At 38.7% G+C, this 26,881-nt stretch overlaps 2 protein-coding genes across 5 annotated transcripts in view; one reads left to right on the top strand and one right to left on the bottom strand.

Moving 5' to 3' along the window:
• ART3 (ADP-ribosyltransferase 3 (inactive)) overlaps positions 1–16,414 on the bottom strand; it is a 141,625-nt gene extending 125,211 nt beyond the window's left edge. Inside the window, exon 1 of one of the 2 annotated variants that reach the window (XM_045473705.1) lies at positions 16,326–16,414. The gene's annotated coding sequence lies outside the window, so the exon portion shown is untranslated. The remainder of the gene's footprint in view (positions 1–16,325) is intronic. The other variant, XM_045473711.1, reaches the window with a different exon arrangement.
• Positions 13,484–25,720, top strand: CXCL9 (C-X-C motif chemokine ligand 9). Of its 3 annotated transcripts, none has more exons than XM_045473714.1 (4): positions 13,484–13,605; positions 22,837–22,963; positions 24,299–24,383; positions 25,439–25,720. In XM_045473714.1, exons 2-4 carry the CDS (start codon positions 22,848–22,850, stop codon positions 25,541–25,543), a joined length of 306 nt encoding a protein of 101 aa, XP_045329670.1. In that variant the 5' UTR covers positions 13,484–13,605; positions 22,837–22,847; the 3' UTR covers positions 25,544–25,720. The 3 variants fall into 3 exon arrangements, with proteins under 3 accessions (XP_045329670.1, XP_045329669.1, XP_045329668.1); XM_045473713.1 differs by lacking the exon at positions 13,484–13,605 and adding an exon at positions 16,627–16,810; XM_045473712.1 differs by lacking the exon at positions 13,484–13,605 and adding an exon at positions 20,543–20,677.
• The last annotated feature ends 1,161 nt before the right edge of the window (positions 25,721–26,881 follow it).

Consider the following 26,881-nt stretch of genomic DNA (forward strand, 5'->3'; position numbering starts at 1 on the left):
ACATCAGCCAAAGCAACTTCTTTCTAGATATGTCTCCTGAGGCAAGGGGAACAAAAGCAAAAATAAACTATTGGGACCTCATGAAACTAAAAAGCTTTTGCACAGCAAAGAAAACAATCAACAAAACTAAAAAGCAACCTACAGAATGGGAGAAGATATTTGCAAATGATATATCTGATAAAGGGTTAATTAACATCTAAAATATGTAAAAAAAAAAAACTTATGCAACTTAATACACAAAAAAGCAAACAATCCAATTGAAAAATAAGCAGAAGACATGAATAGACATTTTTCCAAATAAGACATACAGATGACAAACAGACATGAAAAGATGCTCAACATCACTGATCATCAGGGAAATACAAATCAGGATGTCGGTGAGGATGTGGAAAAAGGGAACCCTCTTGCACGGCTGGTGGGAATGCAAACTGGTGCATCCACTCTGGAAAGCAGTGTGGAGATTCCTCAAAAAGTTAAAAATAGATACCCTAGGATCCAGGAATTGCACTACTAGGTATTTACCCAAAGAATACAAAAAAATTAAAAGGGATATATGCACCCCGACGTTTATAACTGCATTATCAACAATAGCCAAATTATGGAAAGCCCAAGGATCCAATGACAGATGAATGGATAAAGAAAATGTTATGTAAGTATATACACACATGACTATTATTCAGCCACAAAAAATACTGAAATATAGCTATTTGCAACGACATGGACGAAGCTAGAGAATATTATTCTAAGTGAAGTCAGAGAAAGACAAACACCACATGATTTCACTCATATCTGGAATTGAAGAAACAAAGGAGCACGGGGAAAAAGGCAAACCAAGAAACAGACTCTTCACTATAGAGAACAAACTGATGGTTACCAGAGGGGAGGTGGGTAGAGGGATGGGTTAAATAGGTGATGGGGAGTAAGGAGTACACTTGTGATGAGCACCAGGTGTTGTATGGAAGTGCTGAATTACTATACTGTACACCTGAAACTAATATTACACTCTCTTAGCTAACTGGAATTTAAACAAAAACTTATATAGGGGTGCCTGAGTAGCCCAGTCAGTTAAGCATCTGACTGTTGATATGGGCTCCGTTTAGGGGATCAAGGCCCACTTAGGCCTCTGTGCTGACAGCAAGGAACCTGCTTGGGACTATCTCTCTGCCCCTCCCTCACTCTTGCATGCACACTTGCTCTCTCTCAAAATAACTTTATAAATATATCTTTTTAAAAATGCTATGTTTTACATTAAAAGAGCGTAACAAACTAGCAAAGAAATGAAAAATTCCAGGATATAACCAATTGTGAGATATCTTCATGAATATCAAACTTTACATAGCAAAATAGAAGAATAAAGAGAGCTATCACTGGGGATGTAAAGTATAGCATGGTGACTACAGTTTATAATACTGTACTGAGTATCCGAAAGCTACTAAGAGAATACATCTTAAAATTTCTCATCACAAGACCCCCATGTTTAGAGCAGCACTATCAACAATAGCCAAAATATGGAAAGAACCCAAATGTCCATCGATGGATGAATGGATAAAGAAAATGTGGTGTATACACACACACACACACACACACACACACACACACACACACACACACAATGGAGTATTACTCAGCAATCAAAATGAATGAAATCTTGCCATTTGCAACTACGTGGATGGAACTGGAGGGTATTATGCTAAGTGAAATTAGTCAGAGAAAGACAAAAATCATAGGACTTCACTCATATGAGGACTTTAAGAAATAAAACAGATGAACATAAGGGAAGGGAAACAAAAATAATATAAAAACAGGGAGGAGGACAAAACAAAAAAGACTCATAAATATGGAGAACAAACTGAGGGTTGCTGGAGGAGTTGTGGGAAGATTAATCTTTGACAAAGTGTGGGAGTGGGCTAAACGGGTAAGGGGCATTAAGTAATCTACTGAAATCATTGCTTCACTATATACTAACTAATTCGGATGTAAATTTTAAAAAATAAAAAATAAAGTCAAATCAAATAAAAATTAATTCTCATCAAAAGAAAAATATTCTTACTACAGTGACTTATTGTGGGAAATCATTTCACAACATAAAAAACATCAAATCATGTTATACACTTGAAACCAACATAATGTTATTTGTCAACTATACGTCAATGGGAGAAACTTAGAAAAAAAACCTAATGTAATACCAAAAAGAGAGAGAGAATAGGTAAAAGGAAAAAAGTGAATTCTAGTGCAAAGGATGTGATCAAAGACATAGGGGTGAGACAGCACAGTGTTTTCAACCTGGAATAATGTAAATATAAAACTAGAGATATGAATATTGTAGAAAATGATGGAGAGACAGATAAGAATTACATTATGAAAGCCTTTCTTTGCTAGGTATGCCATCACCATCAATGTATACTTATAAGCTGTATGCATGTTATAAAATATACATAAAAAATAACATAGATTGTTAGACCAAACTCCCAAAATACTAAAGATCTAACACAATGAAAGTTTATTTTTTGCTCAAAGTTCCATGTAGCTTGGCAATGCCTCTATGTTGACTCAATAATACAGTCCCCCCTGTCTCAACTGAACATTGTCATGACAGAAAACACAAAGGCAGAAGCGGCATACTGGCTCTTAAATGCTACAGCCCACATTACCTTGTCCTGAACAAGGTCTTGCCTTCCCTAATCTAAATGAGGGATAGAAACTGGAAGGGGAAGTGCACTTGTCTCTGCATAAGTAGGTAATTTCTTAAATAAGTTTTTTTTTTTTTAATTGTAAGACAAAAACCAAGGCTCATGCAAAAATCCAGCTCAGAAAAAGAAGTCTAAACAGATTTTAAGTCTATTTTCTTAAATAAATTAGATCAGAGGTGAAGAAGAATTCCTTTTCTGGGTAGAAAGTTCACCAATGTCCGAAGTAAATAAAATTTGAGGTACACAGAGAACAAATGAACCCGTCTACTGTAGTATGGTCATGTTATAAATCCGAGGGAGAGAAATCTCCTTTTTCTAGGAAAATACATGGCCCACAATGATCTATATATTGCAACATGATCTAAGAATACTGGCCTTAAAGAAAAAGGGAAAGTGATTGTAATTGTGTCTCTTAATTTTCTTTGTCATAGTGTACTTAGTTAACTCACTGTTCATATTTAGAATTTGATAACACCATTCTTGCTTCATTCAGGGGCAGGTCAATAACCTCACTAAAGCAGTAAGAATATGACAATGATTACTCTGGTGATTCACACAAGTCATTAAAGCCTTCCTGCGCCTGTTTTCTCATTTATATAAGTAGAAACAGAAATCCTCCAGGGGCACCTGGGTGACTCAGTTGGTGAAGCATCCAACTTTGGCTCAGGTCATGATCTCATGGCTTGTGAGTTCGACCCCCACAGCAGGCTCTGTGCTGACAGCTCAGAGCCTGGAGGCTGCTTCAGATTCAGTGTCTCCCTCTCTCTCTGCCCCTCCCCTTTTCTCTCTCTCTCTCTCTCTCAAAAATAAACATTAAATTTTTTTTAAATTAAAAAAAAAGGAATCCTCCAGAAATATTACTAAATGTCACTAAAATAAATTATTAATAGTTCAAATACTATTTACAGGTGATAGAATTATAGATGATTTTTATTTTTTACTTTTATTTCACGAGTTTTCTACAAGGAATATTTCTACCATTTCTAATCAGAGAGAAAAAAATTAAGTGAAAACCAATTTTCAAAGACACTATATATATGCATGCTTATCTTAAAGGACTAGGATTTATGTTCTTAGTGACCTTCATGAAATGATGCATCTCTGGGAAAGATCTGAAATAAAAACAGTCTCCCAAAATGAGGTCTATGAGAGCAGAAACTACACCTAATTTGCCACTGTATGCATGTATGTATACACACATGCATATGTACATATACATACACACATATACATACATATACCTCAGAACTTCTTTTTTGTCCAATGCTGTACTAAAATTTAATTGCTTATATTAAAAAATCATTAAACAACTACTAGATATATATTTCAGGTCACCAGACAATAATACGTCATTATTAGTTTCCCTGCTCACCCTCTTGCCTGCTACCATTTACTCTCTACACAACAGCCAATGTAGTTTTAAAACATAAATGAGATTATGGATACCCCTGGTTTCATCTTTCCAAAAGCATCCCATCATGTTGGGTATCCAAAAGCATACCCAAAATGTTTCCTTATAGTCTGTAAAGCTCTACATAACTCTTCCACCTCATTCCTACCATTCTCCCCTCAATGTTTCCATTCCAGCTACACAGCCTCTTATTGCTTCTCAAGCACAGCAAACACATTCCCGTCATTTCCATAGTTTATTCCTTCACTTTATTCAGGTCCCTGCTCAAATATCACCTTCTCAGAAGCGGCTTTCTTCACCAATCTATTGAAAATAATATCACTTCTATCACTCTCAATCTCTTTACCCTCCTTTTTATAGCCGTTATCACTATCTGTAAATATACTACATACTTTTTCATCTGTTTATTCCATATCCCCAAAAAGGTCTACGAGAGCAGAAACTACACCTGTCTTATTTACCACTGTATCATTGGTATCTACCGGTCTACCTGACACACAGTAATGCTCAATACTCACTGAATGAATGAATAAGTTACTGACATTTGCCATAGCTAGAATCCGTTGGAAATTGGTATTCACTCCAAGGACAGGACCACTTTCCAAACACATTAGATAGTTCTTAAACCTTAGAAGAAAGTAAACTTAGAAATAAAGAGCTTACTAGTTTTGTTGAATCACCATATACCCACAGAAGAAATTACGACCTTCTCCCATTACAATATCCAGCATGTGCACTGGCAGACTGTTTACTAGACTATGAGAGCCCCGTGGGAAGAGAATTAAGGTTTTAAGCAGGGGCTTACAGGACTTTCAAAAATAAAAATGTTTCAAAACGAAGTTTAATGTTTTAATAGTAGCAACAGCTGTTCAGAGGAGGGGAAAGTCCCCTCCACCCCAAGTTTCATCCTGAAAGATGATTCTTTCAAAATAAAAAATAACTTGTGTTATTTTCACTTGAGATAGAGAAGAGCATGTTGTTTACATATTATGCAACATTTTCCCAGGACACTCAAATCTAATTAAAGCCAGAATAGCATGGCTATCTCATTCTCTAGACTCAGATCCAAGAAATCCCCTTAGTTAACTGTAGAATGGGAAACGGGGAGAAAAGAAAAAGGACAGCTGAAAAAAGTTCAACATCAGTCTGAACCTGCAATGCTGTTATTCCCAGAGCAGATGATCTTGGGATGTGTCATTTTTAGGGCTCAGCAACTTCCCTAAAATTATAAGCAAAATATATAAACATACATGTATCCACAGTTTTTTACCAGAGTCTCAGTTCTACAACCTTCAAATGGTTAAAATTCATAAGTCTGTCCTAATTCATCACAGACCTTCAACACACCACATCACTTTGTAGAGCAGTCACTTTAGACCATATGGATACTAATATATGTACTTCATATCTATGTAATCTTACATTCAAATACTGGAAATACTAGGCCAGTGTGGGGATGTAACAAACCTAAGCTTATCTCAGAGATCTGGGTCCTAAAGGAGACATTAATGGTTATTTCCCAAGTATTCCTAAAATTTGCAAGACCACCTGACCTACTGCATTAATCATAGTAATAACACACGCACATTTTTTTTTTTTTTTTTTTTTTACCACCTCTAGAACCACTAAGGCACAAACTTGGCTCTGTTGTTAGAAATTAGAGACCTTTAATTATATGAGGTGAAAGGGAACTAAGCCTAGAATATTCTCAACGTTTATTTTTGGGACAGAGAGAGACAGAGCATGAACAGGGGAGGGGCAGAGAGAGAGGGAGACACAGAATCGGAAACAGGCTCCAGGCTCTGAGCCATCAGAGTTCGGGGCTCGAACTCACGGACTGCGAGATCGTGACCTGGCTGAAGTCGGACGCTTAACCGACTGCGCCACCCAGGCGCCCCAAGCCTAGAATATTCTCAATGCAATCAAGTTCAACTTAATAAATAATTGCTATGCCCCTCCTAACTTCAAGATCCAATGGCGCAAACAAGGACAATCAACACATGATGCCTGGCCATAAAATTATAATAATCTAGCTGAGGAAACAAAAAACATATGTAATTCAAATGTTGCCAACAACAAAAGATAAGCATACCAGTACTCAGATTAGTGGTATTTGTAAATAAAACTGATCAAAAAAGAAATCTAGCATGTTGGAAGTGACAAATGCGTTGGATACAGTTAGTAGAAATAGGTGTTAAATCAGAGAAACGTAAATATAATGAAAGCTCTGTAGGGATATAAAACGAGGTAAAGTTTTAAAGATAACATTAAAGAATGCTTATATTCTTGCAATCATGAGAATGAAATGAACAAAGGTCAAAGTTATAACTTGACAAAATGGAATGAATAAAGAGTAAAATCAGGACTAAACCATGAATGTGCCACTCACCATGTAGGTAATAGAACTTCTCTTCTTGTCAATGATAGTAAACAAATTACACACATAGGGGTGTGTGGGTGGCTCAGTCAGTTAGGCCTCCAACTCTTGGTCTTGGCTCAGGTCATGATCTCACAATTTGTGAGACTGAACCCCACATGGGCTCTGCACTGATAGCACAGAGCCTGCCTGGGACTCTCTCTCTCCCTCTGCCCCTCCCCTGCATGCATGCACTCTCTCTAAATTAATTAAATTTAAAAAAGAAAAGAAAAGAAAAAATTTCACAGAGCAATAAAGTCAACCGTAGTAGGAGCACAATAATATATGATCTAGCTAGCTCCACCTTAAAAGCAGTTCTAGGGAGGAGCTTGGAAAGCTTCTGTGCAAGGAAGAGTTGAGGCACACTGAAATTGTCAAGACTTTATTTGAGCATACATCAATTCAAAATGGGCAGCACCAAACGAAAGGTGGTTAGGAACACTCCACTGACAGGAGCTAGGGGAGAGGTTTTTATAGAAAAGACATTGAAATGAATCAAGGAAATTATCCGATTGGCTATGACTTTAATAGGTGCCTTATTTGGGAAAGCCTACTTGTCTATCTGTGATTGGTTGTTCCTAAGTTTTATTTCTCAGATTCAAGTGTATTGACTATGGCTTAGATTTTGGTTTGCTTGCGTAGGCTTCCAAGCAACCTCAATCTAACAGCCTCCTTACTTATTTATTTCAACAGTTCATAAAGAAATCTTCAATTACAGTTATAAAGAATTATAGTAAGCATACTGCTCATGAATTTAGATCTTGTAGAGCAGTTGTATCTCCTGATGATGGGTTATCAATACAAATAAATGAAATGTGTGTGGACACATGTTGTCTCATCTATTCTTGTCAATGCTCCATGATTATTCACAAGGAATGCTAATGGGAATAGGGCAAATGATTCAACATTATAAATGCTGGAAATAAGTGTAAAGGATTCAGGAAAGGAATAGATGACCTAGAGCCGTGGTATAGTCAAGGAAGATTTGACAAAGTAAGCAGAATTTGTAGTTGTCTGCTCAAAGTAATCTAAGTGAAACTTACTAAGGAGCATTCAGAGAAGTTCAGCTTAGCCAGGGGGCAAGAATCATAGAATCAGCATTGTAGACATACACTGTCTATGTACACATACAGACTTCTATAAATAAACATACCTATGGCACTAACGTATTATTTAGTTTGTATAGTATTATTTAGCTATTTAGAGAAAGACCGGATTGAGGAAAAACAAATACTTGAAACATTAAAATCTCAAGTCACAGATTTGAGACTATATTTTAAAAAGCATATTCTGTATTTTTTTGGAATAAGCAAAAACTAAATTGCGGGGCGCCTGGGTGGCGCAGTCGGTTGAGCGTCCGACTTCAGCCAGGTCACGATCTCGCTGTCTGTGAGTTCGAGCCCCGCATCAGGCTCTGGGCTGATGGCTCGGAGCCTGGAGCCTGTTTCCGATTCTGTGTCTCCCTCTCTCTCTGCCCCTCCCCCGTTCATGCTCTGTCTCTCTCTGTCCCAAAAATAAATAAACGTTGAAAAAAAACTAAATTGGAATTATACATTTTTAGGGAACAAATGTAACTAATTATATGTCTACATCTGGCTAAATAACTCAAAATAAAAACTTACAATCAGTGCAACTGGGTGGCTCAGTCAGTTAAGTGTCCGACTTCAGCTCAGGTCCTAATCTTAAGGTTCATGAGTTCAAGCCTCACATCAGGCTCTGCACTGACAGTGTGGAGCCTGCATGGGATTCTCTTTTTCTCCCTCTCTCTCTCTCTGCCCCTCCCTCACCTGTGCATGTGTGCGCTCTCTCTTTCAAAATAAACTTAAAAAAAAAAACTTACTATCAAACTAAGAACAAAGGATTTTCAACAATGACATACAAGAAACCACAAAACCTAGTAACAAATACCACAAAACCAAAGAAAAAAGTAAAATAGAACATATACACAATGATGGACATCATAACACGAGTTAAGAATGTTAGAGCACAACTTCAGCTGGGAGCACTACCACCATTCCTACCAGAAGCACACTGCATCTTGCAGTAAGTGGCAAGTTTGGTTTGAAAATACACATTCAATTCTATAATCTGAAAAACAGTAGCAACTATTATTTTTGTAATTAAAAATTATTTTAAAAAAGCATATACAATCTTCATGGCTGACAGAGATTCTAAGAAAAGAAAAAGAAAAAGAAAAAGATTTGGAATAAACTTTGTTGTTAATGCGATATATTAACATTTGTTTGCTATAAACACTAATAGGCACTTTTGGTTTTAAAAGAAGTATATGTTTTATTTTAAATTCAAGTTTGATTTTTCTGGTACCAGAGTACAATGCAAAAGGGGCTTTTAGTTCCCAAAAGCTAGCTTTTGTTGCTATTTCCTGTATTTCACGACTTGCAGGTCCTCTGAATGGTAGAATATGAGCACATTTTCAAAACAACACCATTTAATTCTGAGTTGAGTACCAGTTAGTGGTAAGATTTGAAGGGGATGGTTATTAGTTGTGAACATACATGTGTAGATAAAGGAAAAACTTTTACTTAAGGTATGAATTAAGTATATATTGCAAAGACAGATGTAAGTTCCTCAGTTTGAGAGAAGATACACAAAGGTAATTTTCGGAATTCAACTTTGATTCAGGTTTCACAGATAACTTCCCGAAATTTACTTCAAATAAGTTTTATCCTATCACACGAGAGCAAGCTTTGTGTGTCATTCTACTTCTCTTGACCTATATTTATACAGGTATGTCAAGTCACTGGCTGACCACAATTAAACGGAAACTTCAGCAACCACACACAAGAAATATCTACTTTGCACAAATATTTGGGAAAGTTACCAATGGATAGTTCCAGCAGTCAACAAGCAAAATCAACAACCCCTGATGAGTAAGAGGGTCAGATTTCCAGAGTTAGCACAATACTCAATGTCTAGTTTTTAACAAAAAACCACAAAGCATACAATAAACAAGAAAGTATGGCCCAATCAAAAGAAAGAATTGACAAAAAAATCATTCCTGAAGAAGCCCAGACATTCAGTGGACTTACTAGATAAATATATTAAGTCAACTGCATTAAGTATCCTCAAAGAGCTAAAGGAACCCATGTACAAAGAATAAGAGGAAACTGGGAAAATGTGTGAATAAAATGAGAACATCGATAAAGAGACACTAATTATAAAAAGGAACCAAATAGAAATTCTGGAGCAGGTAAGTAAAAAACTGAAATGAAAAATTCACTAGAGGGATTCACCAGCAGCTGTGAGCCAGCTGAAGAAAGAATCAGCAATTTGAAAACAGGACAACTAAAAATACTGAGTCTGAAAAGCAGAAAGGAAAAAAAAAGTGGAGCCTAAGGGACCTAGAATAGCATCAAATGAACCAGTAGACTCATAATGCAAGGCCCAGAAAGAGAATAAAAAGGAACAGAGAGAATATATGCATAAATGACAGAAAACTTCCCAAATCTAATGGACTACATGAATCCACACACCCAAGAATCTAAATGAACTCCAAGAAGGATAAACCCAAAGAGATCCACATGGTAGTCAAATGGTCAAAACACAGAGACTCCTGAAAGCATCAAGAGAGAAGGGACTCCTCACATGCAAGGGATCCTCAATAAGACTAACAGCCAATTTCTCACAAATGTTAGAGACCAGAAGGAATAGGATTACATATTTAAGTTGCTGGAAAAAAATCTGTCAACCAAGAATTCTAGATCTGGCAAAGCTACCCTTTAAGAATGAAGGAGAAATGAAGACAATTCAAGATAAACAGAAGCTAAGAGAGTTCATTACCATTGGACTTGCCCTACAAAAAAATGTTAAAGGGAGTCCTTCAGGCTGAAATGAAAGAACACTAGTCAGTAAACTGAAGCAGTATGAAGGAAGAGAAAAATGTATTTTGAGAGAAAGAACATGCAAGCACGAGTGGGGGAGGGGCAGAGAGGGGGAGAGAGAATCTCAAGCAGGCTCCACACTGTCAGTGCAGAGCCCAATGTGGGTAACTACGTAGTGAAGGAGGAGGAAGAGAAAAAGGAGAAGGAAGGATGAAGGCAGAAAAAAGTGGAGGAGGAGGAATAGGAGGAACTACAGCTACCTAGGCTATATTGCTGGAGAGAGAGCCCACAAGGTGAAGTGTTCAGGGGCCATTTAACCCCTGGGCTATACTGCTAAGGAAGAAGGCCACATGGAGGCAGTCCATGATGCTATTTTGGCCAACCCTCCAGATGTCTTCAGACCCAGCCACTACTACTTGATTGCAACTGGAGAAAAATCACTATTTAACAAACTTTGGTGGGAAAATTAGATATTAATTTGGAGATCAAGAAACTTAAATCCATAATTTGGCTACTGTTGATAATGCTGCTATAAACATCAGGGTGCATGTACCCCTTCTAATCAGTATTTTTGTATCCTTTGGGTAAATATCTAGTAGTGCAATTGCTGGATTATAGGATAATTCTATTTTTAACTTTTGAGGAACCTCCATACTGTTTTCCACAGTGGTTGCAGCAATTTACATTTTCACCAACAACGTAAGAGGGTTCTCCTTTCTCCACATCCTTGCCAACATCAGTTTCCTGTGTTGTTAATTTTAGCCATTCTGATAGGTGTGAGGTGATATCTCATTGTAGTTTTGGTTTGAATTTCCCTGATAATTGATGTTGAGTATCTTTTCATGTATATGCTAGCCACCTATATGTCTCCTTTTCAAAAATGTCTATTCGTATCTTATTCCCATGTCTTAACTGGATTATTTGTTTTTTGGGTGTTGAGTTTGGTAAGTTCTTTATAGATTTTGGATACTAATCCTTTATCAGATACGTTATTTACAAATATCTTTTCCCATTCCAAAGGCTGCCTTTTAGTTTTATTGACAATAGCCAAATTATGGAAACAGCCCAAATGTCCATCAATTACTGAATGGACAAAGAACTTGTGGCATACACACATACACACACACGATGAAAGATTATTCAACAATAAAAAAGAATGAAATATTGCCATTTGTAACAACATGGATGAAGCTTGAGTGTATTATGCTAAGTGAAATTAGTCAGAGAAAGACAAAAACCATATTATTTCACTCATATGTGGAATTTAAGAAACAAAACAGATAAACATGGTGGCAGGGGGAAGAGAGGCAAACCATAAAATAGACTCTTAACTATAGAGAAGTGAGGGTTGCTGGAGGGGAAGTGGGCAGAGAGATGGGTTAAATGGATGATAGGTATTAAGGAGGGCACTGGTTGTAATGAGCACTGGGTATTACATGTAAATGATCAATCACTGCGTTCTACTACTGAAACTAATATACTATATGCTAACTGGAATGTTTTTTAAGTGTATTTATGTATTTTGAGAGAGAGAACACACAAGCATGAGTGGGGGAGGGGCAGAGAGAGAGGGAGAGAGAGAATCTCAAGCAGGCTCCACACTGTCAGTGCAGAGCCCAATATGGAGCTCAATCCCACAAACCATGACCTGAGCTGAAATCAAGAGTCAGACATTTAACAAGACACCCAGGCACCCCTACTTACTGGAATTTAAATAAAAACGTGACCATTAAAAAAAAAAAGAAACTTACATCTACTCTTTATACAATATCAGACAATAATTTATAGCTTGAAACCATCAACTACTGAATATCTATACACTACAGGGGTACCTGGCTAGCCCAGTCAGTAGAGCATGTGGCTCTGGATCTCAGAGTTGTGAATTCAAGCTCCATGCTGGGTGTAAAGCCTACTTAAAAAAGAAAGGGGAGGGGCGCCTGGGTGGCGCAGTCGGTTAAGCGTCCGACTTCAGCCAGGTCACGATCTCGCGGTCCGTGAGTTCGAGCCCCGCGTCGGGCTCTGGGCTGATGGCTCGGAGCCTGGAGCCTGTTTCTGATTCTGTGTCTCCCTCTCTCTCTGCCCCTCCCCCGTTCATGCTCTGTCTCTCTCTGTCCCAAAAATAAAATAAACGTTGAAAAAAAAAAATTTAAGAAAAAAAAAAAAAAAAAAAAAAGAAAGGGGAAAAAAATACATCTGAAGTGAACACAGGTCAGTATTATGTAAAAATGAAAAACTTCTCAACAGTTAATAGCAAAAACTTAAGATAAAAAGAAGGCAATGAGCCTGATAATATTAAATATAGATGGGGATATAGGGTCAATGAAACCCTCTTTCACTGCTGGTGGAAGCATAAGCAGTACCAATTAAGTTGTATATACACACACTCTAAGAACCAGCAATTCCACTCCTAATAATACACTCAACAAACACATACATATATGCGCCAAAAAATATGCACAAGAACATTCATAACTGCAACATTCAGTTTAGCCCAAAATTGGGAAAAAATCAAAATGTCCATTAACTGAATATATACCTTGTGGTAACTCATACAATAGAATATAACAGGGCAATTAAAGTGAATGAACACTCTTCCATACATGACACGGATGAATCTCACAAACGTTTAGTGATAGGGATGAGACTCTAAATAGGACCTACACAGTACCATTTATATAGTTCAAAAATAGGCAAATTCATTGACGGTATAGCTTTAGGGAAGAAGAAAAGTACTGTCACGCCACTGAAATTTGGTGAAAATCCACTGAGTCACAATGCTGATACGCTTTTCTATACATATACCTATTTCCCCCTGTCTATTGGTTATATTAATTAGCTGAGGCTGTCACACAAAATACCACAGACTGAGTGGCTTAAGCAACAAATTTATTTTTTCACAATTCTGGAGACTAGAATTCCAAGATCAAGGAGTGAACTCAGTTGGTTTCTTTGTGAGACCTCTCTCCTTGGCTTGTTGACAGGCCTCCTTTCCCTGTGTCCTCACATGGTCTTCTCTGTACATCGCCACATCCTTACGTTCTCATAAGGACATCAGTCATAATGGATTAGGGCCCACCTAATGACCTCATACCTCTTTAAAGTCTCTGTCCCCAAACACAGTCACATTCTGAAGTACTGGTGGTTAGAACTTCAACATATCATATTTTGAGTGGACAGAGAATTGCTTAGAACATGTGATACACTTCAATAAAAATTATGCAAGAAATGAAGGCAACAAAAAAGCAGATATTTTAACTAAAAATGGATTAAAGTTTCCTATAAAATATGCAAAGAATTGACATACATTTAGAAAGTCAATACTCTGACTCCACTTGACAAGGGATCTTGAAAAGGTAGCAGATTCAGGTATTAAGCCAACACAAACTAAAAGGTCAACAAGAAACTGAAATAAGCACTGATCTCAGGTGCCAAGTCTCACATATTAAATAAACAAAATAAATACAAATGACAAAAGAATTGGGAAACTGGTACATGTACATATCGATGGGGGCATTACAAAATTAATCTACTTTTCCTGGCATGTAATCTGTTAAAATGTTATAGAACATATAAAGGTGTTTTAACCCTTGTCTCTATACTTCCCAAAAAGGAAAATATCCAAGAAAGTAAAATCTTTCAAAAACTATTAAGAGGTATTTTTTGAATTCTGAAATAGAAACAACTCCAATAGAAACAACTCCAGGGATGACAGAATAAACAGGCTACAAATAGAAAAAAACATTTTTAAAATATAAACTACGTAGATATAAGGAAATGTTTATGTAAAATAAGATTATTTAAAGATACTGCTTAATGACAAGGGTCAGATGTGGATATAAGTGTAAACAGGGGTCTTTGTGAATCTCCTCACCTCACTCCTTGTTTAAAACTCTTCAAGGTTTGCTCAGCACATAGAGATGTACAAGGCCCTTCATCATCCGGGTGGCTACTGTATTTCTAGCCTCCTTTCTCACCACTCCAATTTTATTATCACTGTACCCTTCATCCTACCAAAGTTCTTGCAGTTTCCAAATTTTGACATCTTTTTTCTCATGCCTCTTGCTCAAAATGCCTCCCCCACTCATCTTCTAGTAACAAATTCCAACCAACTCTCCCTTCCACACCTAATTCAACCAGAGGTGTGACCTTCTCTGCGCCTCCAATAATTGAGTACAGTCCTTTATCATACCACTTCCTCTACAGGACTTGCTACACTTTCTCCCCACAAAACTGCGAGCTCTTTGAGGGCAGATTTTCGCTCCTATTTGTGTCCTAAAAGTACAGAATAACAGCTTGATAAATGAAATTAATGAATGATAAAGAGTAAATGAAGAATACGAATTTTTCTTGTGATTTTACCGAAACAATGTGAATGTAAATCACTTTAAATAAATATTGATTTTTAAACAAAAATATTTTCTCGCTCTTCAGGATAATTTTTCTTCAATCAGGCGGCAGCTTAATACTTATGGTAACAGGTCGTCAGACTACCACAGAGCAAAAATGTATTCGTGCCAGAATTTAGCCACAGCTGTCCTTTAAATGATGTCCTAACATTCCCTCTCAGAATAGTTAATAGATTTAATCCAATCCTCCAGCTTTACCTAAAAAATATAAACCAGGAGGCCAGGTATCAAGATCAGTAAAGGTAAAACTTGTTCCCTTCTGTTATCTGAGAAGTGGACAGGACTTGAAACCCCCCCACAACTATTATTTGCCTACAGTCACCTTACCATACAAGAATATTGTGGAAGGAAGAAATGACTCCCTGCATGGGGGGAAAAAAAAGAGGAAAAAAAGAAAAAATCAGAATGCTAAGTAGGGGCTTCTGAGACTTTCAAGAAATAAACCCTTTTCAAGTCAGCGTCCTTTAAAACTAGCAATACCTGCTGAGAGAAGGGGAAGTCCACCCTGCAAAAATTCAAACAGGCCTGGGGATTTCATTATGAAAAGAAACTTCCCCTTTCACAAGCAAAAAGGAAGATTTATTGTCACTGTGACAGACTCTAAAACTATGTCCATAATTAAACAGACCACACGGATTCCATAATCAAAAAGAGAAAGGCGGAAGTCCAGACACGCACATGAAAACAAAACCCTGCCTCTGCAAAATCCTGCCACACACACACACACACACACACACACACACACACGAAAACAAAATCCTGCAATCCTGCTCTTGAAGGTTACCCGAGCATTTGGTTCCTTGGGGGTCGGGGATTTTTGGGGGGCAAAACAGGTTAAAACCACGTCCAAAGGGAAAGTGGAATTATCTGTTGATTTCAACTGCGCTGATAATCCTTGGCTCTTTTCCCAGGACTGTGAGAACTGCCTGCAATATCCTCTTGCTGAGTTTCTGTTTCTCCTAAAAGCCCTCTCTAGCCATAAACAGCGCGTCGCTGGGATTTTCCCTGTCCTTCTGCCCAGGCAGGAAAGTGGGGTTTTTTTCTCAGAGCTTTCAAGGCAATTTCGGAAAGGCGTCCTTCGGAAAGGCGACAGCACAGGCCTGGGCTGAGGGTGACAGCGTCAGCCTTCATTTCCACCGGCCACCCCTACCCCTAGGTGCTTGGTGGGGAACAGTCCCACCCCTCAGCAGGGCCTCCACACGATCCCTCCCATCCGGCTTGTTAGCGGTGTAAATTAGCCCCTTCTGTGTAATATAAACAAGGCTGGCCTTCCGCGGCTCCTGACCCTAGGACCTCCTTTCTCTTGTCCAAAACGCCTTGTCCCTGTCACTACAAACCATGGTCGGAGGACCCTCCCAAGCCTCACCTGGCCGCCTCAGCCCCGATAACCAAGCCCTTTGGAGGCCATTGATCCCTCCAACGTCAACCCAAGCCTCGTGTGGAAACTGCAAAACAGGCCCCGCTCCTGGCGTCCCCCAAGGAAACGTGGCCTCCGGGGTCGGGGGGCTGTGGGCCGGATACGGGGCAGAGAGCAGAACTCCCAAGGAGCTCAGCCACTACCTTTCTCTCGATGCGTTCCTCCAGCCGCCTCAGCACTGGCACCACAAGCGGGAGCGAGCTGCGCCTGTAGCCTCTCCGCTGAAAGTTCTGGAAGCGGGCTGGCTGGGCATGCGCAGTGCTCGCACCTCAGCCTCTAGGGAGGTCACCTGGTCTGGCCTCCCGCCTCCCCCCTCTCAACTCCCGCGAAACAAGACAGTGCCACGCATGCACGCACGCACGCACGCGCAGTGTCGAGACAGGCCGGGAGCCTTCGTTCACTCTTGTATTCCCTAGGTCCTGCGCGCCAGGCACGGTGGTGGGACGGGGATGCTCGAAAGCCTTCCTCGTTCCTGTGGTGGAAGGAGATTGGACTATAGGATTTCTGGTGAAGGTGACATTGCCTTCGATGTCAGCACTCGGTGGTGTGAGATTATCTGTAAGAACCCTGAGCAAGTCTGGGGGTCAGTGAAATCTTCCCAGAGTTCATGCCATCCTGGGTATCTAAGGTGAGTAAGGTTACTACTACTAGGCTAGCAAGGCAGCGCAGGCGCAGCATTCCAGGCAGGGAGGCCACGAGCAAAAACAGCGCGATGGGTAAGAGGCATGGTCCCTTTGAAGAACGGAGGGAAGAAAGGGTGTGGGAGCAGAGTCCTGCAGGCAGAATCTGGAAAGATGGGCAAGGGCCGACCATGCTGGACCTTATTGTTTATCCTAAGAAGTTTTTGTCTCCTTTTTCTTTGCTAGAAAGAATGATCTCTAGCTTTGTGGTACTTTGCGGTTGACAATGAATTGTTGCCATTAACTTTAACAACCTGTGAGGTCAGTAATAGTTTTATCAGCAGAGGGAACAGAGGCTTGCAGAAGTTAAGTATTTTGCAGTCATTAAGTAGCAAAGCTGGGACTTAAACCCAGCTCTGGGCTATGCACGGTCAGTCATTACCAGAATTAAGCATTACCGAGTGAATAAGCTGTATCAAAGGTCACCACAAGTTTTCTTTGAAAAGAGTTCTGCATTAAAAGTCATCAAAAAATCGGTCAAAAAATACACCATGTTACAGAAAATCCTAATATATATTCCCCATTCTACAGCATGCATTCGCATTGGGGATGGGATGGGGAAGGAGATTACCCTCAAGGGAACAAAAATTGGTCCTTGGGGAACTGAAAAAATTTTAGATGTTACACATATTAGTGGCCCAGCCAAGTTTAATCCTACACAACAAAATCTTATTTTTTAATATCTAATTTTTCTCTTTAAGAAGAAATTTAATTACGATTTGGGTTCGTTTTAATTTAATCTCAGGAGAGGCAATAACAAAAAAAAAAAAAGTTAAATGTTGTGAGCCCAAATATCCATCGATTGATGAGTGGATGAAGACAATGAGGTATAGATAGACAACGAAATATTATTTGGCCATAAAAAAAATGAAATCTTGCCATTTGCAACAACACGGATGGAGCCAGAGAGTATTATGCTAAGTGAAATAAGTCAGAGAAAATACCATATGATTTCACTCGTATGTGGAATTTAAACAACAAAACAAATGAGCAAAGGGGAAAAAAACAGAGAGGCAAATCAAGAAATAGACTCTTAACTATGGAGACCAAACTGATGGTTACCAGAAGGAAGGTGAGTGAGGGATGGGTTGAATAGGTGATGGGGATTAAGGAGTGCACTTGTGATGAGCACCAGGTGTTGTATGGAATGGTTGACACTATGTTGTACACCTGAAACTAATATTACACTATATGTTACTGGGCTTTAAATTAAAACTTTAGGGGCATCTGGGTGGCTCAGTCGGTTAAGTGTCTGACTTCAGCTCAGGTCATTATTTCACAGTTGGTGAGTTAAAGCTCCACATCGGGCTCTGTGCTAACAGCTCAGAGCCTGGAGCTTGCTTCGGTTTCTCTGTCTAGCTCTCTCTCTGCCCCTCTCCTGCTTGTGTTCTCTCTCAAAAATAAATAAACATTAAAAAAATAAAACTTTAAAAAAAAAAGAACTGTTTTTTTGCAGTAATGGAACCTCCAAATTTTAGTGGATCAACCAAAATACAGATCACATTTCCTAACTTCCTGTGCAGCTAGGTGTGACCACATGAATAAGTTCTGGCCCGTGGAAAGTGATGAGTAAAACTTCCAGATAGGTCTGAAAATGAGAAACATGCCCTTTTTCTGCCATACCACCATCCTGTCCCTGGAAAGTAGACATGATGGCAAGCCCCTTTGAGCCATATACCTAGACATGAACATATACCTAGACATATACTGGGGACATGAACCTAGAGATGATAATAAAGCAAATGATAGAAGGAGCCTGAGTTGGGGCACCTGGGTGGCTCAGTCGGTTAAGCGTCCAACTTTGGCTCAGGTCATGATCTCGCAGTTCGTGAGTACAAGCCCCGCATGGGGCTCTGTGCTGACAGCTCAGAACCTGAAGCCTGCTTTGGATTCTGTGTCTCCCTCTCTCTGCTCCTCCCCTGCTCATGCTTACTCATTCTCTCTCTCTCTCTCTCTCTCTCTCTCTCTCTCTCAGAAATAAGTCTCTCTCAGAGAGACTTAATGCAGCAGAACCACCATACAAGCCCTAGTCCACCTGCCTCTGTCAGGGAGAAATACACTTCTGTATTAGTCACTGTTAATTTGGGTCTCCATTATATGCAATTAATCCCTTATTCCTTTTTTTAATTTATGATTATGGTTAAAAAAAAACATAACATCAAATCTACCATTTTAATCATTTCTAAGTGTACAGTTCAGTAGTCTTTAGTTATATTCACATTGTTGTACAACTGATCTCTAGAAGTTTTTAATCTTATAACCCCGAAACTCTTCACCCACTAAAGACTAATTTCACCTCACCCTTTCCCCCAGCCCTTTGCAGCCACCTTCCCACTCTCTGTTTCTAAGATTTGACTTTAGATATTTCATATGAATATTGTCCTTTTGTGACTGGCTTATTTCACTTAGCAAAATATCAAGGATCATCCATGTTGTAGCATGTGACAAGATTTCCTTTTTTAAGACAACATAATTATGTATATATACTACATTTTCTTGATCCATTCAACTGTAAACGGACATTTGGGTTGCTGTGCCTCTTGGGTATTGTAAATAATGCTAAGATGAACATGGGTGTGCAAATATCTCTTTGAGAGCCTGCTATGGATTCTTTTGGACATATTCCCAGAAGTGGGATTGCTGGATCAAATGGTAATTCCATTTTCCATTTTTTAAGAAACCTCCATATTTTTTTCCATAATGGCTACACCATTTTATATTCCTACCAACCATGTACAGGAGTTCCAACTTCTCTACATCCTTTCCAACACTTGTTATTTTCTGGTTTTTGATAGTGGCATCCTGATGAGTTTGAGGTGATATTTCACTGTGGTTTTGATTTGCATTTCCCTAACAATTAGTGATGTTGAGCATCTTTTTATGTGCTTGGGCCTTTAGTATATTTTCTTTACAGAAATGTCTATTCAAGTCTTTGCCCACTTTTTAAACCAGTTATTGGAGTTTTGTTGTTGTTGTTGTTGTGTTACAGAAGTTCCTTATATATTTGGATCTTAACTCCTTATCAGATATGTGATTTGAATTCATTCCTTGGTTCCTTTTTTACTCTTTTGTTTCCTTTGATTGTAAAAGTTTCTAAGTTTGATGTAGTCCCATTTATCTTTTTTCAACTGGTCCCTATACTAACTAGTCTAACCATTTTAAAAAATAATAAACTGTAGCAGGAGTGATACAAAAAAAAAAAAAAATGAGCTTGCCACAGTAGAAAATGACCTGGTCCTTAAGGATATTAAGATGCTGACTGTTTAAGATTTTGGGTAGACAATACAGAAAAAATAAATGTAGCCATACAGAAGGATATTATAAATAGTAAGAAAATTTGGAAAGTGTATTATTTATCTGGACTTTAGTATTTTCTGTCTGGAAAGCACATCTCCAACCCTTGTTGTGTAATATTCATTATGTAACCTATTCTTCACCCAGGTGAGTAGCTGTGATTTTGCTAAAGGCTGCTGGTGATGCTGGTTTCATATCCTTATAATAAACTACCCATTTATGTGAAATGGAAGTAAAACATGCAGAAATTCCCTTGGATATGAGAGTAGGGTTTCCCCCAGCACAATTAAGTTTGTGGTCAGTTTAGCTACATCAGCTAAAAATACCAGCCAATCAGAGTTTAGGAGAGAATTGAATTTCCCAAATAAATATGATTCCCAGGAGCATGTTCTCTATAGAAATTCTCAGGCTTGCAATCCAATACAGAAGTGATTCAATAGAACTCCATTCTATCACTATGAAGAAAAGTGGTATTCCTCTTTTGTTGAGTATCATCTTCCTGACTCTGCTTGGCGGTCAAGGTAAGGGGTTCTGAGTAATATTAGGTTAGTAAAGTTAGAGATATAAATTGCTATTGAAGTCTCTTGATTTGCCCAATAAAGTTGATTACATGCATCAGATAGTGATATGTCATTCATGAAAGGTTCTCAGTGATGTAGTTGATTGTCCAAAGTTGATTTTTTTTCCTGAGAGAGAGAGGGAGAGAGGAGGGGGTGCAGGTGAGCAAGAGGCAGAGAGAGAGCGCAAGAATCCCATGAAGGGCAGAGAGAGGGAGAAGGAGAGAAGCAGGGCTCACACGAAGTGGGGCTCACCCAGAGCGGGGCTCGAACTCACGAACTGTGAGATCATGACCTGAGTCAGAGACAGATGCTTAACCTACTGAGCCACCCAGGCATCCCTACAAAGTTGATTTCTAAGACCTGCTAAGTCAAACATTGATCTTCTCAGTCTGGATGTGTGAATTCCTGACATGTAGTAACTGTTCAATAAATGCCTGTTGAACGGGGTGATAATGAGGTCAAAAGGTTCGTCCCCTAAATCATTTTTATAGCCCTTGATACTGTTTCTTAATAAGTATGTCTGTGGTTAAGCAATTAAGGGTCCAATAATCAGGTCTCTAATCTGTTTACTAACTACCATTGGGCAAATTAATGAACTTTTCTAGGGTTGAGTTTCCTCAGTTGTAAAATGGAGATTTATAGTCATGCTTTTACTACCTACCACTCGATGTGTGGCATATAGTAAGCACTGAGTAAATATATGTTGAATGAATGAAAGAATTAAGGAATGAAGATAGTGTATTTCAAAAGGTTTTTAAAGGTTTAAAGCACTATCAAAAAGCAAGGCAGTGGGGAGGATGAGGATGATGGTTGTAATTGGTTATTATAAGTATAGCTTTCTGTCTAAAACCAGCTCCATTCCCCTAATGTCAGTAATAAATGGCTTTGGGAGTTGCTTAAGAAATTGTGGTCCATATAGCACACATGAATCAGGTGTGTGTCTGACCTGTGATAGGCATTTGTTAAATATTGCAAAAATCTCCAGGGGCGCCTGGGTGGCTCAGTTGGTTAAGTGTCCAACTTCAGTTCAGGTCGTGATCTCACAGTTCATGAGTCCAAGCCCCACATCAGGCTCTGTACTGACAGCTCAAAGCCTGGAGCCTGCTTCAGATTCTGTGTCTCCCTTTCTCTCTCTGCCCATGCCCCGCTTATGTTCTGTCTCTCTGTCTCTCTCAAATATAAACATTAAAATTTTTTTTTTAAATTTCCTTTCTTAAGGTTGTAAGATATGGTAGTTAAAAGCAATGCATTTGGACTCAAAAAAACCTAAACTGAAATCCTGCTCCTGCCCCCAAAAGCTAAATTACTGTGTTCTTTACATAACTTTTTTGAACCTTAGCTTCTTTATCTATAAAATGAGGATAATACCTCCTTCAGAGTTTGTGGAAATGATTAACAGTGTGGGTTCACAGCTTGGGAGCCTTTCTGGTGTGATCTAAAATGGGCCTCCTTAATCAGAGGGCAGGGAGAGATCAAAAAGAGAGGCAGGCCACTCCAAGTTGGTAGGTTGCAGTTGTAATAATATCAAAGGGAACTTACATAGGAGGCTTGTCTTGGGTGCCCACCAACCCCTAAAAACTTATAAAGGGGCCCTAACTTGGCTTAGTCATGTATGCAATGCAGGTATTTTCAACATCACATCACTATCTCAAGGCTGTGTCCTTGGCTTGGAGAAGCCTCTGGGAGCCAGAAAAGCAAGAGGAACCCACATTCCAAGGACAGGGGAGGGGAAGAGGAGTCTCCTGGGGCCCAGGTCCAGCTCATAGGTCAATTAGCAGTAACCTTTTTTTTTTTTTAATCACTTTCCCTAACAGACAGACACTAATGTGACAGTAATAATCATGACCAAGTCAAATGTATCATTTTGATGGATCACCTAAATTGAGACTTTGCCTTGGGGTGCCTGGGTATCTCAGTCTGTTGAGCATCTGACTCCTGGTTTCAGCTCAGGTCATGATCCTAAGGTCATGGGATGGAGCCCTGCATCAGGCTCCACTTGAGCGTACAGCCTGCTTAAGATTCTCTCCCTCTGTCCCTCACTCTAGCACATGCTCTAAATAAACAAATAAATAAATAGAGACATTGCCTTAAATCAATGTGCTCTACCTTCTTTCCCTTAGGAACCCTAATAATGAGGAATAGACGCTGTTTCTGCATCAACACCAGCCAAGGGACAATCCACCTAAAATCCTTAAAGGACCTTAAACAATTTGCCCCAAGCCCTTCTTGTGAGAAAACTGAAATCATGTAAGTAACAACTCATCCAAAACACATGTACCATATTGGCAAGAACGTTAAATTTAGTGTGAGTATTAGCCTCAGAACACTTGTTCAAATTCAGATGGTTTCCCCTCCATAAATCTGAGCTACTTCTTTTTTTAGTTCTAAATAATAAGGAACTTCTGGTAGAGATTAGAACCAAGGATAATATATTATCAAGCATGTAGAAAATATTTAATGCAGATAACCCAAAAGAAGAAAATAAAAATCATTTATAATTCTACCACCGGTGATAAATGCTAGTCACTCCTTGCCCTTGTCTTCCAAATTTCCCTTATTTGCATTTGTGTGCGTATATAGATGCCACATATATATACATATACATACACAAAAATAAAATCATACAGTACGTACTCTTATAGACTGCCTTTTTATTAACACTATATCATGAACATTTCCTCATGTCGGTAAATCTTCTATAATACCATTTTTTCTGATAATGTCATTGTTAATGGCCAAATTATATTCCATCCTATGGATGTACCATAATTTATATGAGCAATGCTTAAATGTAGATTATTTCCAATATTTTGCTATTGAAATCAAACTGTTACTGTGGCATTATTGTGTCTTTAGTTCTTTCCTATTAATAACTTTTCATGGGGTGTTATATGGAAGTGTTGAATCACTATATTGCACACCTGAAACTAATAGTACACTGTTAATTGGAATTTAAATAAAAACTCAATAATAACATTTCTAAAGATTAGAATCGCTAGTTTCAGTCTTTTGAAACCTAAATCAAGGCTGATCTATAGAACAGGTATTCGTATCCTCAGGTTATACAGAGAAATTAAAGAAAAAAATTTTTAATTGTTCCTGGAGAGTCTGCTGTGAGTAATTTAAAAAATTCAACCAGTCTGTTAATCGTGTTTCAGAAAAATATTTTATGTTTTAGGGAGTTTAATTAGAAAATTTAGCATAACTCATGTTGATTTTCACAGTTTCTACAAAAAAAAAAGTAGCTATATTGACAGCTTTTCTATTTTGCTTCTTCACTTAAACATAAATAACTATTTCCAACAGAGCAGCACTAATATTGTCGTTACATATAAGTTTAAGTTTCTCTTATTGCATATATCAGTTGGATTTTTTTAATTTAGGGCTGTGTGCTATCCTAGAAATTTGCTCAAGTCCCCTCACTCACTAAGAAAATGAAAAGGCAGGAAGGAAGACTGGAAGTCTCAGATGCTTATTGTGATAACACAAATACATTCTAATTGGGGGACTTCATTCTGAGAGTAAGATGAGGAATTTAAATTATTGAAGGTAAAATAAATCTTGTTGCTATTTCCTTGGCAGTGTGACAATGAAGAATGGGGATCAAACGTGTCTAAACCCAGATTCAGCAGATGTGAAAGAATTGATTAAAGAGTGGGAGAAACAGGTTAGTGACTAGGAGGAACAAAGTTTTCTTTCTTTTAGAAATTAACTTTTGAAGACAAAGAATTTATGTGGTTCCTTTAAGGGTATGTTTTTCATTTATGTTATTGCGCTTCTATCTTGTTCCTAGAATAATGTCATCACTGTGAGGTATAATTGTATTTTTGCATGTAGTATCACTTGTCTGTCTCCTCCACTAGAAGTGCATGTATATTGAATTGAAAGGTAGACACTGAGGATGGAAAGGTAATAAAGTATAAGCCCTCCCTGATGTAGCAAATGCACTAACAGTTATAGCACAATGTGAGAAATATGAAATAAAGATATGTACAAGAGTCTTGAAGATTATAGAAGGGGTAATTAATTTTGCCAGAAGGAGGGGCAGGGAGAAAGTGTTAAGGAAGACTTTTCATATGACTGGGGTCTTGAAGAATAAGTAGTTCACCAAGAGAGTAAGGACAGCATGAAAAAGAAGCATAGACCATGAGAGAGCTTGCTGTATTCAGGGAGCCTCAAGTAATGTGGCTGGAGTTGTATGAAGGGAGTGAAAAGTAGAAAAGTAGACCAGGACAAAGTGGGAAGAATCCTGTGTAATGTGCTCAGGAGTTAAATTTGAAGAGGGCCACAGAATATGTAGCTGGGAACTTGGCTTCAGGAGTCTGACAGTCTGGTGGTTCTGCCACATACTAGCTATGCAACTTTGGGCAAGCCACCCTCTCCAGGCCTCCCTCTCCTCCTCTGTAAAAAGTGGATGGTAATAGTACCAGCCTCAGAAGGTTGTAGTTTGGACAGGTGGGTTGTAAGCAGAATTAGAGTAAAGGCAGTAATAGGCCAAGAGATTAGACAAAAGAAGATCAGTTACAAGGCTGTGGCCTCCTGCTCAAAGTCAGTGATGTAAAGAGAAGCAAAAGGAGCCCCTCTGAGAGTGAAGCAACTTTAAACCAGGTTTGAAGACTTAAAAACAAAACCAAACCACAGTCTGGAAAGTCCAAATATAATGTAAAGAAGGAAAAATGGTAAGATAAAGAAACATTACCCTTGTTTTCCTTCTCCTTACAGGTGAGCCAAAAGAAAAAGCAAAAGAAAGGGAAAAAAAATCAAAAAAGCAGGAAAATTTTTAAAGTTAAAAAGTCTCAACATCCTCATCAAAAGAAGACCACATGAGCAACCACTTTACCAACCTTATACCCAAAAGGTTCTTCTTAATTATGATGAAATAATTCCAAAAGGAGATGGCATCTTAATCCATAAGCTTTTTATTTGGAAATTTTCAAGCATTATTATGAAATTGTAATTAAAGCTAGAAAGTTGCTTTTGAAATCTAAACATTAAGAATTGTTACAGGCTATAGTTTGACTTTGTTCTTCCACCTCCAGCCAACTGAATTTCGTCATGCCTAAGACCACGGTCTTAACACCCACATCTGGACAAATGTGCACACAATCACATCCTGTACACAGTCGCATCCCACACACAACAGCTGCTTAGAAGATCAGCCCTGCACTTCCCAGGCCACAAATTCCAGCCTCTAGAGAATATTCTGAGGCACATGTCGGCAAGCCCCAGCCCGTCAGCATGCTAATAAGCCTAGCAGTTTGGAATCGAGCCGGACCTCACCAAGCTGCCGTGGCCATCTGCATCTGTATTTGAATCTGCCCACAGGCCTCACAGTGTATCTGACAGACCCATGCTGGTTGTTTCTGGGGGCCACCGCTGAAGAACACTAGCACTTGGCTTTCAGAACCTTCTGTCCAGCTTTTGAGGACATTAGTCTCCATCATGCCTGCCCACGCTGACCTTATTGTTCACCTTTGCTTCAGTCAAGCCTGTTCCTCACCATTCTACCACAATTTAGTGCCTATCTCTGCTATAACGTCATGCTTTCATTCACCTGGGTCTACTCCTTTTCACTCTTATGCTAGCACTCCATAGGAATGCCTTCTTCTCCCCACTCATCCTCATTTGACCCAGTCTTTGATTCAGTTTAATCCTGCCTCTTAACTAAAATCTTCTGGACACTTGGATTATTTTAAAACTCCAAGTTCACTTGTGTTCAATACCACATAGGTGAACACTCAATTGTTTTCTGATTATTTTTTGCATGTTTATTTCTCAAACCAGATTGTCAGCCCCTTGAGGGCAGGGACCACAGTTCATTTCCTTGATTCTGTCACCATGCCTAGTATACTATGAACTAGGTTTTGAATAATTTTTTAATTACAAATTTTACAAGTAGGAGGGCAACCAGACTGCCTCCTCAGGGCAGGATCTGGCTATATTGGCTACTCCATAATGTCTAACCCCTGGTAACCTATTCTACTCATTATCTTTACGCCATTGTCCCTGCAGGAATAGGAGCTGATGCAACATTCTTGTTTTATGACAGGATGTTAACTTCACCTCTCGAACAAACAAAAATGCTTAAGACACCGGATATTCTGAACTATTTTCATAAAATAATACAGGATACTGAGTATCACAGAATCTTACAATAGGAAGGAG

This window comes from Leopardus geoffroyi, chromosome B1, assembly GCF_018350155.1.
Source record: "Leopardus geoffroyi isolate Oge1 chromosome B1, O.geoffroyi_Oge1_pat1.0, whole genome shotgun sequence".
In the NCBI taxonomy this organism is placed as follows: Eukaryota; Metazoa; Chordata; class Mammalia; order Carnivora; family Felidae; genus Leopardus; species Leopardus geoffroyi.